The following is a 17,584-nucleotide window of genomic DNA, read 5'->3' as shown; positions in this document are numbered from 1 at the left end:
ATTGCAGCTCAAGACCTTTCAAAGACCTGGCATATACAGTATGAGGAGAAAAAATAGCTTTTCTCAACAAATTAAAGAATCCCAAATTGGTAAAACGAAAAAAAACTTACCAGGGAGAAAATGACTCTTTCTCCTAAGCCCTGAATGGCTAATTTATAGAAAGTGTGGCCAGAACTACCATTTAGATCATATCCGGAACTACACTATACTATACACTACAAAAATAACCACAGAACTAATCCTCCGTTTTTACTCACTAGTAATAAACATACTCGCCTACTTTCCCAACTTGGTAGGAAGTCTCCCATAATAGGGAGATCACAGTACTCCTGTCAGTGCAGACAAGTCATCCGCAAGGGCTACTATTAGCCACCACGAGATATTGCTGCATACAATACAACCCTTAGTTGTAATAATTCCCAGCATCTTCTACTGTACGTCATTAGATCCCAGGAAGTATCAAGTCCAAGACCAGGCACTAAACACAAATGTGCATGCTGGGGAGCTCAGAAAACACAACTCCATGCTGAGAAATCCTCTATTAATACCCACACACAAAAGACTGTATTACATAGAAAAAATTCTCCCATACATGAGAGGAAAACACGGACAACGCAGATTAGTTAAAGAATTAGATGTGTGGTCCTACTTGGTGTATAGCTTTTTGGGTACAGAAAAGAAACACTTTAATGCCCCTAAAGGAACGGTCTCAACAAGATGACCTCTTTTACATGTTAGCTGTCGGGCAAACACTCTCCCTGCAGCTGCCGCTATCCCAATGGGCATAGGGACTGATTTAAATTATATGTGCCGTCCTGCTGGGTATGCTATGTAATATGAATAATCGGGAATAGATATCAGGTCCCTGAATAACAGGGCATTTCACCTTAAATTTACAGTTCTGAATATTAATGGAAAAATTTATCTCTACTACAGTTAGAAATCTTGTCTAACTAAGACAACCCCACTTCCTATGGCCCGTTAGGGTATATGGATGTCATAGAGGAGGGTCTCCTGCTCGGAAACACGCTCTATTAGTCAGAGCAGAGAGACGCTAAGTATCAGCTGCCCTGACGGACTTTTACATGTATTACAAGGACGTTTGTTCATTTGAATGGCAGCCATGTAATAGTACATATTCCCTGTAGTAGCTGCAGAGGAAATGTATGACTGGCTACAGTCATAACAACTGATGGCCAGGGTTTTCAGAAGTCGGATCAGCTGATCCCTGGGCCGACCTTATTACAAAAAGAGGTTGTCATGACAAGACAACCACTTTAATGCAATTTAATTATGAGCAGATCAGTCCAATTTTTTTCATATTTCTAGAACAGAAAAAATATATATTTCCCATCTAGGAAAATCAAGAAAAAAAATAATTGAAGAAGAATCCTGCAGATATGCAAATAACTAATTTATAAGAAATAAAAATGTTGAGTATTTTTTTTTAAAACAAAACGTATTTTTCAAAAGCAAAGAAATAAAAAATAAAAAAATATTCAAAGGGTAACTACCGTTCGATAAACTTTCGACATGTCATAGTGACATGTCAGAAGTTTTGATTGGTGGGGGTCCGAGTACTAAGACTCCCACCACTCGATAAAACGAAGCAGCAGAAGCGCTGTGAGCGCTCAGCCGCTTTGTGTCTGTACGGCTTTGTCTAGAAATCAATGTATCGGGGTACGGGCTCAATAGAAAGCCTATGAGCTCGTACTCCGATACATCGGCTTTCTGGAAAAAGCCGAACGGAAACAAAGCGGCTGAACGCTCACATGAGCGTTTCTGCCACTTCGTTTTAGCAATTGGTGGGGGTATCAGTGCTCAGACCCCCACCAATCAAAACTTCTCACATGTCACTATAACATGTTAGAAGTTTGTCGAACGTTTAGTTACACTTTAAAGGAAATCTCCTTGCTTTTTTTAAATATTATTGAGTAGACTAAGAGTTAGTGAAATTGTATTATTTTTTCCAGACAATCAAAAACTTTTGTTAGATTTCAGAAAAAAAAATCTTGTAAGATGCATCAAAACAACATTCCTTAGACTAGTGGATCTACAAGCAGACTGTACTGTACCTGCATATCCCCAGAGAAGTTGCTGCGCTACAATGTAATATATTATATTGTTTAATACATCAAAAAGTTTTGTAATAATCTTTTCTGACCTAATTGGAAATTTGCTCAATATTTACCATTAAAAAACATGCTGAAGTTTACATGTGGACATAACCTATATACAATATTGAGTAATTGAGCCTGAGCGAAGATCACGTACTGAGACAGTTATATCATAGTTTATGCTAATCCACATTCATATTGATGCAAGCAATCAGCACCCCTGCTGATTCAGTGTCTGCACAGAACATGTTTTACTTATCTGTACTTAATCAGATGTAGGAAAAAAAGAATTCTCCCATAATGCAGTGCAGCAAAGGAGCTCAACTAAACTGTAATGTCTCATGAACATGAGCATATTAAAACTTTGGACAACCCTTGAGTTGTCTGTGACTCTGAAGCATAATAATGTTGTAACTCGGGATTAGTACAATTCAAACAATTAACAGAATTTTTTGTACCACATATACTAAAAGGGTCCTTTTACACTGGCCAATTTTGGCCGTAAAAACGAGCACCGATTAACGAGACAGCTCATTGATCGGCGCTCATTTGCTCCTTTCACAAGGAGAAATGATTAGTAATGTATGAGTATGAGCGATCGTTACTACAAATCGCTCGTCCCCATGCCTTTCCATCATGTCGGCAGCACGTCTCCCTGTTTACAGAGCCACAACCTGCTGCACTTAGTCTAATAAAGTAAACAACAAAAATAAAAGAAGACATTTTTTGTGCCGACATTACAATAGACATTTAAGCTTTGGGACTAAACCGGTCCGCTCTCAGTAGTGAGGTGAGTATGGCAGGCCTCACACTGTGTATTGAAAAGCTGTTGCGGGTGTTCAGAGTCCTACAAACTACAGAATATACAGATGCATACTAGGTCCAAAAGGGTTTCTTTTAGAAATTTCTTTGGTCCACCTGTATGTGTAGTGTCCCACAGGAGCACTACTATGAAAACTATGTTTGTCTTCATGTGTTGTGTTATGCTGCCATCTACAGGTTCAGAAATGTTATGACATTGTGTTTCAGCCTATGCGGAGTGTTTTTCTATAATGTAACAGAAGCTGGGAGGAGTTAATTAGGGAGTGGTTAGAGTGAGTCAGGGCAGTGGTGAGCTAGGAGTGGATGCAGCAGGAAGCACAGTGAAGGTGCTCCTGAGTTCAGCCATTTTCGGATTACAGAGAAAGACAGGCCTAAAGAGATTTATTGGAATAACAGCTCAAGGAGCCAGAAGAGTCCAGAAAGAGAGACTGTGAGTAGAGAGATAATAGCACTCCTGCATTTAGCATTGGGCTACACTGATTGAGCTGAATTTGGATGACATATTTGTATTGTACAATCTCCATCTTGAAAAGTAAAAGTGTGCTGCAAGCTCTCCTGATTAACTGCCACCACCGTCTCCTGTCTTCTATTTGCACTCTACACCAAGGGCACCCCAAATAACACCAGACAGGAGTCAGCCACCAAGGGAATGCCCCGGGGGAAACAACAGTCATCATCATCATCTTGTGCAACCCCCTCATCACTGTGTGTGTGTGTCCCTGGGAGGTGGGAAGGCCTGCAAGGCAAAATACCACCGTGACACAAGACAGAGAGCCCAGTATCCACCATTTTGGGTTCCTGCATTCCCCGCCACCCACGGGCCACCACATATGCGCTGTCAGCACTGTATAGGACGAGGTTGGAAAGAAAACAAAAACACTGCACAGAATCGGTAAGGCCTCATGCACACGGCTGTATACAAAGTATAGGAACACGGCCCGTAAAACTCTAAAAAACGGACATGCTCCATAATTCCCGGCATGGTTCTACGGCATGGACACCCATCCATAGCGCTAAGGAAAGGTGTCCGCAACCAAAAGAAACGAATGCCTCCGTAAAACCGCTGACTGCGGTTTTATGGTCGTGTGCATGAGGCCTGAGGCAAAGGTAAAAACACGTTTAATTGTACTAACAAGATTTCTAAAAACATCTCAGCATATCCTAAATCGTTTCCATACCAGCTCCATAGGTTTCGCCTACCGGCTTCCCAAAAGACACGTTTCTGTAATTAGTAGGCATCCGTAGAGACTGAAGTGTGTTATATTCTGAACAGCGTGGAATGAGACTATTAGCTTTTCAAAGCACTGACATACTCACTTGACTGCTGAGAGAGGATCGGATGAGAAGTTTTTAGTGTCGTTAAGACATTACAATTGACATTTAAGCTCCGGGACTTCTTTTATGTTTGGTGTATATCTACAGTATATATGATCTATTGTATATATGTCGTTTTGGAATACGACGGAAGGTGCGTCGGCATACCTTTTTTTTTCCCTGTATAGGAAAGAATAATCTACTATAAAGAGGCATACAGTAAAACATTTATTTCACACTGTATGAATTTTTTACAATAGGAACCTAGGCACTGTATGTCTATATGGTGGCATATGTTGAGAACCTTCCACTGAAGGTATATTTTTAGGAAATACTCCTGATGTATACCTCCAACTCGAAGGCAGATATAAGACGAAGCAGATATTACCAGCTACAAAACTCCTCTGATTATAAAAAGTGGCATACATTATGCTCAAATTATTTATCACATAATCACAGAAAAAACATGTGACAGAGCTGCTCATTCAAACTAGGCTTATCATAGGGCTGTATAGGGCTGTATAGGGCTGCTTTCCCATCACTGGGTTTGCTATTGCAAGGGGAAACATTTTGTGTAAAAAAATGTTTTAAAAAATAGTAATGTTCCTAAAAATACAAACAAGAAACAAAACAAATCAAGCGCTACAAAACATAAACCACTAACACCCACCCACCCCCCCCCCCCCACCAACTGATTTCATGGAATTAGCCTCAAAGCAATTCTCTTAACTAGTGCCTGTTTTATATTATAATAAACAGCAGACAATTCTTAATGATGTAATTATGTAAATCTCATCTTATGGTTTAGACCAGGGGCTCAAACATGCGTCCCCTGCGGTTGTCACCTGCAGCTCATGGGGCACCGAAGCTCCCGAGTCACACTCGGGAGAGCAGAGAGCAGGCCAAAGGAGGAGCGCCACACACACGCCCTGTAGAAAGTGCTGCACATACCCCCCTGTAGGTAGTGCCCCACACAGCCCCCTGTAGGTAGTGCCCCACACACCCCACCTTGTGGACAGCGCTACATCCCCCTTTTTGTAGATAGCTCCATTGAGGCTCCCTCTAGGAGTGGAATCCCCAGCCCGTGCATTGCTGAATCTCTGGCCAGGGATTCCTCTCCTTTAGGAGCCCATGTCGTCACTGTCCCATCAGAGGCTCCTTCTGGACCAGAATCCCCGTCCAGAGCGTTGCCGATGCTCTGACCAGGGATTCCGCTCCTAGAGGTGGCCCCTGACGTCACTGTCAAGATTTCTGATTTTTTTCTCGGAAAGCCGACTGATTGGTGTACGGATTGTACTACGTAGGTAGTGCAATGTATTAGAAAAAAGAAACAGACAGTTGGACCTTCAAGTCCCCTAGTGGGACTTGAAAAAAAAGTATAAAAAATAGAAGTTTGAAAACATAACAAAAAAGTTTCAAGTAATAAAATAAAACACAATTGCCCTGTTCCCCATCAAGTCCTTTATTATTGAAAAAAAATAATAAACCATATGTATTTGGTATCACCGCGACTGTAACAACCTGAGGTATCAAAATATTATATTATTTATTGCACGCGATGAACAGCGTAAAAAAACAAACTTAAAAAACTATACCAGAATTTCTGTTTTTTGGTCACTTTATTCTACAAATATTGGAATAAAAAGTGATCAAAAAGTCGCACGTATCCAAAAATGGTACTTATAAAAACTATAGCTCGTCTCGCAAAAAATAAGCCCTCATACAGCTCCGTCGTCGAAAAAGTTAAAAAGTTATGGTTCTCACAACTTGGCGACAGAAAAAATACATTATTTTTACAAAAGTAATTTTATTGTGCAAAACGTAAAAAAAGCGCTATAAATTAGGTATCGCCGGAATCGTACTCACCCGCAGAATAAAGGTAACTTGTAATTTATAACGCATGGTGAACGCTGTATAAAAAAACTAAAAACACTATGTCAGAATTGCGTTTTTTTGGGTTACCTGGCCTCCCAAAAAATAGGATAAAAGGTGATCAAAAAGCGCATGTACCCCAAAATGGTACCAAAAATAACTACAGCTCGTCCCGCAAAAAAACAGCCATCATACCACTACGTCTATGAAAAAATAAAATTAGTTAAGACTCCAATAAGTCAGGAAATAAAAATTATGCAATTGTGCTGCCCGAGGGGAACATTTCTTCTGTTTCAAGAGGCGATTTATCAAGGCCCTAAAATCAGGGAACCAGGAAGGGAAGGGCCCAAACATATCTGCTGGAAGCGAGGGTGCCCGTATTATACCAGGACAATAATTCCCAGCAAAATTCCCCAAACTGCAAAGGCGCGGAGTGTGGACCAAGTGGGAGATAAGAAAGGACATTTATCAGTGCGACACTGGCCTGTGCAGAAAGGATTGCTTCACAGCTGAACACACTTCTATGGATTATTTTATTCTTTTTTTACCCCATTATTATACCACCTGACTATGCCCCTGGTGTACTCTGCCCAGCTTACATGTACCCCCACATTATAAAGGAAACACCAGCAATACTCAAACAAAACTACTACCAAGCAAAATCCACCCTCCAAAAGCCAAATGGAGCTCCCCCCTTCTGAGCCCTACAGAGTGCCCAAACAGCAGTTTAATTCCGCATATATGGCATCGCCATACACGGGAGAACCCTTTTAACAATTTTTGGGGTGTGTTTCTCCAGTGGCACAAGCTGGGCACTACATATTTGCCACTGAAATGGCATATCTAGGGAAAAATATAAATTTTTAATTTGCACCATCCGCAGCCCATTCATTTATGGAAAAGACCTGTGGGGTGAAAATGCTCACTACACCCCTTAATAAATGCCTTTAGGGGTGTAGTTTCCAAAATGGGGTCACTTTCTTTTTATTATTTCACATCTGAGCCTCTGCAATTGTGAACCAATACAAACTAAATCGCCAAATTATGCCTTAATTTTACATGGTACTATTCCACTACTGAGCCCTGTCAAACGTCCAGGCAAAAGATTAGGGTCACATGTAGGGTGTTTCTAAAACCGGGACTCACAGAATAATAATTAGAGAGCTGTTGTTATGGTGGCACAAGCTGGGCACCACATATTGGCATATATATGGAAAAAAAACATTTTCACTCTGCAACATCGAGCGCACACTAATTTCTGCAAAACACCTGCGGGGTTAACATGCTCACTACACCCCTAGGTGAATACCTTGAGGGGTGTAGTTTCCAAAATGGGGTCACTTCTGGGAGGTTTCCACTGTTTTGGTCCCACAGGCGCCCAGAAACCAATAAAGCAAAATCTGCACTCCAAATACCAAATGCCGCTCCTTCCCTTCTGAGCCCTACCGTGTGCCCAAACAGCAGATTATGACCACAAATAGGGTATTGCCGTACTCGGGAGAAATTGCTTTACAAATGTTGGGGTGATTTTTTTTCCTTTATTTGTTGAGAAAATGAAACATTTTGAGCTAAAGCTACGTCTTATTGAAGAAAAGGATTGTTTTTATTTTTCACTAACCCAATTCTAATAAATTCTATGAAACGCCTGTGGGGTCAAAATGCTCACTACACCCTTAGATGAATTTCTCAAGGGGTGTAGTTTCCTAAATGGAGTCACTTTTTGGGTGTTTTCATTGTTTTGTCCTCTCAGGTGATTTGCAAATGTGACATGGCCTCCGCAAACCATTCCTGCTAAATGTGATCTCCAAAAGCCAAATAGCGCTCTTTCCCTTCTAAGCCCTGCCGTGTGTCCAAACAGCAGTTTATGACCACATGTGGGGTATTGTTTTACGTGGGAGAAATTGCGGTGCTTTTTCACCCTCAGTCCTTGTGGAAATTAGAAAAAAAAATTTCTTTGAAAAAATGTAGGATTTTTAATTTCAGGGCCTACTTCCAATAATTTCTGCAGAAAAGCAGTGCGGTCAAAATGCTCACTATACCCCTAATTTCCTTGATGTGTGTAGTTTCCCAAATGGGGTCACTTTTGGGTGGGGGATTTCCACTGTTTTGGCACCGCAAGAGCGCTTCAAACCTGACATGGGGCCTAAAATATAGTCTAATAAAAATAAGGCCCCAAAATCCTCTAGGTGCTCCTTTGCTTCTGGGGCCGGTGCTTCAGTAGCACGCTAGGGCCACATGTGGGATATTTCCTAAATCTGCAGAACCTGGGCAATAAATATTGAGTTGAGTTTCTCTGGTAAAACTTTCTGTGTTACAAAAAAAAATGGATTAAAAATTAATTTCTGCAAAAATAGATGAAATTTGTAAATTTCACCTCTACTTTGCCTTAATTCCTGTGAAACGTCTAAAGGGTTAAGAAATTTTCTAAATGCTGCTTTGAATACTTTGAGGGGTGCAGTTTTTAAAATGGGGTGACTTATTAAGGGTTTCTAATATCTAAGAACCTCAAAGCCACTTCGGAACTGAACTGGCCCCTGTAAAAATAGCCTTTTGAAATTTTCTTGAAAATGTGAGAAATTGCAGCTAAAGTTCTAAATCTTGTAACATCCTAGAAAAAGAAAAGGATGTTCAAAAAAACTATGCCAATCTAAAGTAGACATATGGGGGATGTTAATTAGCAACGATTTTGTGTGGTATAACTCCCTGTCTTACAAGCAGATACATTAAAATTTAGAAAAATGCAAATTTTTGACATTTTTCGCTAAATTTTGGTGTTTTTCACAATTAAATACAGAACGTAGCGAGCAAATCTTGCCAGTAACAAAGTACAATGTGTCACGAGAAAACAATCTCAGAATCGCTTGGATAGGTAAAAGTATTCCAAAGTTATTACCACATAAAGTGAAACATGTTAGATTTGAAAAGTGAGGCTGTGTCAGGAAGGTCAAAAGTGGCCAAAGCTTGAAGGAGTTTAAGAACCAGTGTCACGAAAAAAAATTTTTTTAGATCAATTTGCTTTTAGTGTTTTATTAAAACATTTTTTATTTATTTGTGTGTTTGTGTTTTACTTTTTTTTATTTTTTCACTTTTTCTTGTCCATGGGGGCTGCCATTTTTTTTTCCATCTCTGTATGTGTCGATTAACGACACATACAGACTTAGAATACGGCACATACAGTCCCATAGTGAATGTGAACGGGGCCCGTTCCATCCACTATGCTGTACGCCGTCTGTGTGGGAACGGCGCATGCGCCGCTCCCACACAGTCCAAATTGAACTGTGCGACGTCCGGCGCCATTTTCTTGTGGACCGGAAGTCGCGGCCGGACAGTAAGATTACTACTTCCGGTCGCGGCTTCCGGACTTGTGCACTTGGAGCGGAGGTAGCAGACGGAGCGGACGGACCGGAGGGAGCGGCGGCGGCAGGAGCGGGTAAGTTAGGTCTGTGTATATACGTGTTTTACTGTGTGTTTACTACTGTATGTAAACCTACTACACTGTTTGTTAGCTCAAAAAATGGCGACACACAGTGTAGGAGGTTTGACCGTTCAATCCCCTAGTTTCTCCCGGCACTAGCTAGGATAAAGGAGAGGGGATTCTGAGAGCTCACTAGAGCGAGTGAGTTTTCTCAAATTTTGCAGCATAAAGCAATGTGGTTGCTTTACCACATGCAATGCTGCAATTTTGGGAATTGCTCCATCTAGTGACCAGCGCTGGGAAATGTTATAAATTAGAATCTAATTTATAATATTTCCTGACTCGTGAAAAAATTAAAACAATGTTTAATCACCTATACACTAACTGTTTAACTAAAAAAATAAAAATAAAATTTCTAGCGACACATTCCCTTTAAGACCAATGTCTTAGAAAAGATTTAGGCCGGGTTTACACAAGTAGTAAAACTATATAAACTACAGTATATAACACATTAAAATGGTATAACTTATGCAGTCCCAGTATTGTTAAATTGACCCCTATAGAGGAAAGTATACAATACACAAAAGACATCAGTGGTATCACAGAAGTCTGGACTGATCTGGAATCCAAGACTTAAAGTTTTCTCACAAGGAACATTTATGACATATCCACAGGATAGAAAAAAAATGGGAACTCAGCACTCTAAGGTATTATGCAATAAGTGATATTTTATTTCACATATAACGAAAAGTAGTAATCCAGAAATAGGTTTAAAGTTTCGGTTTATACATTCGACCTTCTTCAAATTACTTCCGTGGATAAGGATATGCGGCGCTTGCGACCTCGGTCGCCGTTAGGTAATGGCGCCTTTACGTAACAGCGACCGAGGTTGAATGTATAGACCGAAACGTTAAACCTATTTTTGGATTACTACTTTTCGCTATATGTGAAATAAAATATCACTTATTGCATAATACCTTGGAATGCGGAGTTCCCATTTTTATATTCTGTGGAGTAGAAGCCTACTCACGCACCCTTGAAACACTGAGTGCTGCGGGATCGAGAAAATATCTACAGGATATGTCATAAATGTCAGATAGATGCGGGTCCCACCTCTGGGACCCACACCTATCTCTAGATCGGGGCCCCTAAACCACGTTCTACCTCTTTGTGTTCTGGCTGATTTCCCATGAAGGAGAACACAGCATAGCTTGCTGAACTACGCTGTTTCCGTAAGCCCCATAGAACTGAATGGTAGTTACGGCAACATCGCAGTTCGCATGCTATGCTGCTTCCGTAACCGCCATGCACTACTATGGGAGTTACGATGTTTCTGTAACTCCCGACCATGTAATCAGGAAGTGGCCGGGAGGCAGCGTGAGCACAGAAAGCTAGAATGGGGTTTAGGGGGCCCCGTTCTAGAGATAGGTGCGAGTCCCAGAGGTGGGACCCGCATCTAACTGACATTTATGACATATCCTGTGGACATCATAAATGTCCCTCATGGAAAAACCCCTTTAACCCCTTCCCGACATTTGACGTATCCATACGTCATAGCCGGGTAGAGGAAGTATGGAACAGGCTCACGGAGTGTACCTGCTCTATACGATGCGGGTGTCGGCTGTATGTTACAGCTGACACTTCACAGTAATGGTATGTTCACACGCAGTAGCAAAATACATCTGAAAATACGGAGCTGTTTTCAGGCGAAAACAGCTCCTGATTTTCAGAAGTTTTTTAAGCCACTCGAGATTTTCGCTGTGTTTTTCATGGCGTTTTTTACGGCCGTTTTTGGAGCGGTTTTCAATAGAGTCAATGAAAAACGCCTCCAAAAACATCCCAAGAAGTGTCCTGCACTTCTTTTGACGAGCCGTCATTTTATGCGCCGTATTTTGACATCGACGTGTAAAATAAAGGCTCGCGGGAACAGAACATCGTAATTTCCATTGAAAGCAATGGGCAGATGTTTGTAGGCGTAATAGAGCCATTTTTTCAGGCGTAATTCGAGCCATAAAACGCCCGAATTACGTCTGAAAACACTGCGTGTTTAAAAAAAAAAAAATGTAATGTTAACAAAAAAAAACTTTTCCCATTTTCCCCCTAGAGCATAGTTAAAACATAAATAAACATAATTGGTATCTCCGCATCCATAAAAGTCTAAACTATTACAATATATCATTATTTTAAAAAATTATATAAAATTTTATATTATATGTAAAAAAAAATTGTAAACGCCAGAATCGCCATTTTTTGGTCAACTCATCTCCCACAAAAAATTGAATAAAAAGTGATTGCATGTACCCCAAAATGGTATCATTAAAAACTACAGCTTATCCCGCAAAAAATAAGCCCTCATACCACTTAATAGACGGATAAATAAAAAACATATGGCTCTCAGAATTTGGGGACACAAAATAAATAAAAAAATGTACACTTAGTCACGTTGTTTTATTTGCACAGTGAATTCCGTAAAAACAAAGCACAAAAAACAATGGAGGAATCGCTGTTTTTTTCATTTTCTACCCCCCAAATATTTTTTTTCCCCATTTTCTAGTACATTATATGGCACAATAAATTGCGCTACGAAAAACTGCAACTCGTCCCGCAAAAATCAAGCCCTCATAGGACTATATCGACGGAAAAATAAAAAAGTTATGGCTTTTGGAAGGTGGGGAGGAAAAAACTAAAATTTTAACCTGAAAGTTGTTTACGACGGGAAGGGGTTAAAGGAGTTGTCCCAGAATTCATGGATAAAAATAAAAGAAGACCAGACATAATAGAGGACAATCTCTTTCTATCAAAGCCAGAACCAGTCCCGTATCTTACACAGATCCAGCGATCGCCCCCATTTATTGCTCTGCTAGATTTTTCTTATGCTTAAAGAAGAACTCCCACCAAATGTTTTATTCTGTAGATCATTAGAGAGGCACATGATGTAAATTCATTACTATCACAGCCTCGATGTGAGTCTTATAGGAATGAATGGAGAAACTGACTTTCTGTCCACACATGAGATGCTGTGGCAGTTGGAGAGTCCGATTGCTGGTCACATGACACAGCGGAGGACCAGAAGGGAGTGGAGAACTCACGAATACAGCCACCAGTAAGAAACCTTCTCCACAATTTACATAACGTGCCTCTCTAATTGGCCAGAGAATACAACTTTTTGTGGGAGTGCTCCTTTTAGGCAGGCAGCTCAGGGGCGTGTCAGGGTGTGTACTTTCTGCTGCAGCTCCTCCCCCTCCTGTCATAGCCTGTATAGACAGATTGTTCTGTTTCACTGCCTCTGCCTCCTCTCTAGGAGAAGCATTACAAATACCACCCATTAAATGTCATTTTAGAGGGAGAGCCCAGCCCTATATAACTGAAGGAGAGGGAGAGCCCAGCCCTATATAACTGAAGAAGACAAGCTGCATTTCTAAATATAAGCTCCTTCTCTACTAACAAGCAGAGGAGGCATTTTCTATTAGCTGGTGGCAGTTGGAGAGTGGACATTGACATTACTATACAGATTGAATACCAGGGGGCACCATTATAATGAAGTAAAGGGAATATCTTGCAACTGGAGCATTTTTGTAACATAAAGGAAATTACAATACAAATTAATTTTGAATGCTTAATTGGATTGCAACAACATGTAATAGTGGGACAACCCGTATAATGGAACATTCCAGACAATGCCTATGCTTAGTGTAGTCCTGACTGCAAGGAATTCAAAGAACATCAAAGAGGTGTTTATATCCCTATGACATGCACCATTCCCCTTCCCAATAGGCATAACACAATGTATATTGCCTGGATTATTCTTTTTTTTTAAGTGGCTTGTGTCCAGAATTAAATTAAATTAATAACCTAAAAACTGTAATAAGATCTTGTTGAGTTGTTCTAAATCTACATTGCTTATCTCAAGTATGTATATGTGGATCCAAAATAATATGGAATTATCGCAAATGATGGTTGTGGAAGACCTGGTACAGAATTTGTATCAGGGCCCAGGAGCCTCAAATTATGCCTCTAGCATCATTCTCATTGGTCATTGCCTCCGTCATTCTCATTGTTGTGGCATCGGTCATTCTCATTGGTCATTGCATCGGTCATTCTCATTGGTCATTGCATCGGTCATTGCATTCATTGTTCTCATTGATCATTGAATCCGTCATTCTCATTGGTCATTGCCTTTGTCATTCTCATTGGTAATTGCATCCGTCATTCTCATTGGTCACTGAATCCATACTTTAAAATTGTAACAATTACTAAAAAAAAATTATAGGATCAACAAAAGGACTAATCTAATTGGTCAGCAAGCACAACAATATTGTTTTTGTCTACACTATTTTTCAGCAGAGGTAAAAATGTGAATTAATTTGCTGAAACTAAATTAAAACCACAGGCACCACTTATCTTTACACCATGATGAGTTGCACCACTTGACAAACTCGGCTCTGCTGAACATGACTCCACATTATTACTGCTGAAATTAGAATGTTCTATATTGCCAAGAAAAAAAAGAAGGAGGGGACAATCTTATAATCCTTACCTCTACTTGTCGCAGCTTCCTTCAAGGCTGTTAGAATTTTAGGCTGTAAATCCTCAGAAAGAAGTCTTCCATCCAGACCTGGGAACAGTGCCCTGGAAGACATAGTAATTTGGTTTCAATCATTTATATTTTTATATTCTCAATAATCATATCATTCTTATTACTTGTACGAATTATCAAATTGGATTATTAGATTTGCTGGATTATGGGACGTTCATAAAACTCACTTTTAAGGGTTGAGAACCTTCAGAAAGAAGACCAAAAATAAAAAGTTAACGACAAATCTGACAATATAATTGTTTCCTAATTGGTTTTCTCGGTTCCTTCTTTCCCTTCTGTTTCTTATATTGATTTTATTTATTTTATTTGGATTTAGTTAGTTACAGACTTCACATTATATTGCAGTTCTGTACAGAAAATAAATACCAGATTTTATGGATTATAGGATGGCCAATTCTAGGAATTTCACTGTACTTCCTTAAATGGTGGAAACAATTTGGTTTATAGGCGAGAGCAGATGTAGTAGATTAAAGGCTCTGTTTACGGTGTCTATAGTCTGTAAATGAACATACAGAATACAGACAAACATTGACTATATAGTCCTTGACCAGAGAAAGCCCTTCTCAACCAAGTCACTCTTGCTTCATAAAGAGAGTAATTCAGACAATAGAAGAATATATAGGAATAGCTCGTAATATATTTCCATTATAGATAAGTCAAGAATCGATTTTATGGGCTCCATCAACATTAGAAAATATGGGGTACCTGGCAGACCTTTAGGACAGGGCTACACCTAGACTATTTGTAGCGCTACTGATTGAGTTTAACTCTTGAGTGAAAGCTGCAGTCCACAAGATTACATGCAACTCAATGTATTCCTTTGGACTGCAGCTGGAACGCAATAGTTAAAATGAATTGGTAGTCTAGGTGTAGCCCTATTCTTAGACAGGGGCCTGCTGTTGGTGGAACAATAGGGCACTATAGGATGGATTTCTCCTGCCAGATTATTTTGCTTCCCCTTTGGGATAAGTGGTGCCAGAGATTGTATGAATTCTACAACATCCCCCGCCGAATCTTATTTACATCCTCAGCTTGTTGACGTAACAAACAAAACACGTGCCCGTAACAAGACGCAGCGGGGGACAGCGGGGAATTCTGATGGTAAGTATATTACTGTCTGTTATCCACTTGGAGCCTGATGAAGGTTATTTTTATGTGTATTATAACTTCATATATACCAACACATTTTTCTTGGCCTTTATATTAGTGCTAATACTTTTGCTGCCTAAGCTTTAAAATACCACTGTATACTTGACCCCAAACTATCCCTGAAATCTGCACCCCCAATTGCCCCAAACTTCTCATGCACTCCTAGACTGTACAGCCAGATAACATAAGGCTATGTCTCACATATACATTCTTTCTACTATATTATACTATATTATAACCAGCTCCTTGTAGTACTGGTGTCTCTCCATACCTGGGGTACTCCTCTGAGGTTATGTAAATAACATCCTTATCTGATACAGATGAAGAAAAAGAAATAAATCTCCCATTCTGCAACGGAAGGATTTCAAGCCCAATAAGATCACTGTAATTCTCATCGCTAAGTATGAACTCAAGAATGTGAAGCTTTTCCTGAGCAGGTCCTCGATGTCCACATTTCCTCAACACCTGACGGACGAGTGCTGGGGTGACCTTCTTTACAGGCTTAGAATTGTTTATAGGAATTTGGAATGCAGCAGCAACATTAGCCGGTACCTTGGCAATCTGAGTCCCTGAGTTTTGGAGGTAGTTCAGGATAGTTTTTGTGTACTCCTGAAGCTCATCTATTTCTGTAAAGTTTACATCTGATTCTTTTAACCAGCATTTCTTGGCAGAATATATCACGGGATTCAGAAATAGCTCATTGAGCAGAGGTTCTATGATAGGTTTCCAGTGGGTCCTTACTTGGTCGATCTCTGGCCACACTCGGTAAATGCTTTCAGCAGAAAGCGAGAAATCAGGATTCTCTTCTGTCTGCGTTCTCTTGATACCTTGTAAAATAAGAGTTGCATATGCTTTAGGGACAACACTTTTGACCAAAAGTTCATTCCAAAGAGCCGCCGGATCTCGCCACTGGTCTAGTTCTCTCCATTTGATGCTCCTTCGGTTGTCTGTCAAGCCAAAAAAGCCACTGATATGAACAGGAAGACCTGTCTTACTCTCATCTCCTGGTGGTAAGGGAAGAAAACAAAATGCCCTTCCAGCAAACTCTGACTCTGCTCCCTTTTCTTCTCCATTATGCCACAAAGGCATGGCAATTCCAATTGTAGGAACAAATTTTAGGTCATCAGCAAGAGAGTCTAATTCAGTGCAGATACCTCGGCCCCCAACACTGTTGCACACCAGCCATGAGGAGGTTTGGGTTTCTTTGACACTTTCATCCTCCACTACAATGTTTGCATGATAAGTGACACATGTTATACTATTGCTTGGGACCCCTTTACAGTAACTTTCAATTGCGGTTCCAAGGATTTTGATAGAGTTGGGTCTATCATGTTTTAGCAGCTTGTTCTCACTAGCAGTGACACGGAAAACCAGCTTTTCAGATCCATCTGCCTCTCGAACGTGCAAAGACACTTTCTGGACATTTTTAAGAAACAGAAGCACAGTGTCGGCATCTGCTCTAAAGGACTCATACAGTTCTAGAACTTTTTCTTTATTATAAAGATTATGACTTAATAATGATGGCTGCACACGAAGGGGAAATCTAAAGAAGGTGCCTGGGTAAAAACCTTCTGCAAGGGTTTCTTTTGTGCTCCCAAAAATGTCAACATATGGGGAAAATTGGTCGACCAGTTCACTGATTTCTTTGCTGTCCTCTTTAATGCTCCAACACTGGCCTGACTCGTGGCGCCCGAAGAGTACTTGGTGTGGATCCAGCATCCCTATCTGATCACCACTGAAAATACTGGGAACATCTATTAAGGAAGAATAGAAACAGAAACATTAGTGAGCATCATTAGGACTACTTGCCGATTCATCACACGGAAATAGATATTATTTTATTTTCAAATGCAGAAGAGCTAAATTTGTCTATTAACTGTTCTTTTTGTGTATGGAGATAACTCTCTGAGTAAGTGTGGAAAACCACTGATAACACACCATGATATGAGAACGAGTTGTGTCATATGACAAACTAAAGCTGCCCATTCGGCAGGAACCAAAAGGACTATCTAAGGCCCTGTTCACATCACATCAGCATAGTGCAAAAAAACAAAGTATGAAATAGCGTAGTAGATTACGGTATTCCTTATGACTATATTCAGTAAAAATAAAAATGTATACCCGTATATAGGGGTCTATATTACAATGAGAGCCTATAGGCCACATATACCCCTGTCTGCCCATACAGTGGAACATGTCGCAGCCCTCCGTCGGTGATATATGTTGGGAGTCTTTTGATACGTCAAACAGAGGGAAATAAGTTGCGAACAGGGTCTAATGTATATGGGGGGTGTCCCA

At 40.2% G+C, this 17,584-nt stretch overlaps 1 protein-coding gene across 2 annotated transcripts in view; it reads right to left on the bottom strand.

Moving 5' to 3' along the window:
* SACS (sacsin molecular chaperone) overlaps positions 1-17,584 on the bottom strand; it is a 77,547-nt gene that overhangs the window by 15,064 nt on the left and 44,899 nt on the right. The window contains exons 8-9 of one of the 2 annotated variants that reach the window (XM_075851625.1): positions 15,558-17,040; positions 14,078-14,169 (exon numbers count right to left, since the gene is read on the bottom strand). In XM_075851625.1, coding sequence (XP_075707740.1) covers positions 14,078-14,169; positions 15,558-17,040 — 1,575 coding nt within the window. Of the gene's footprint in view, positions 1-14,077; positions 14,170-15,557; positions 17,041-17,584 lie in introns of those variants that run through there. The other variant, XM_075851626.1, reaches the window with a different exon arrangement.

Source organism: Rhinoderma darwinii, chromosome 2 (assembly GCF_050947455.1).
Source record: "Rhinoderma darwinii isolate aRhiDar2 chromosome 2, aRhiDar2.hap1, whole genome shotgun sequence".
Lineage (NCBI taxonomy): Eukaryota > Metazoa > Chordata > Amphibia > Anura > Rhinodermatidae > Rhinoderma > Rhinoderma darwinii.
This window is presented reverse-complemented; position numbering and strand designations above follow the sequence as displayed.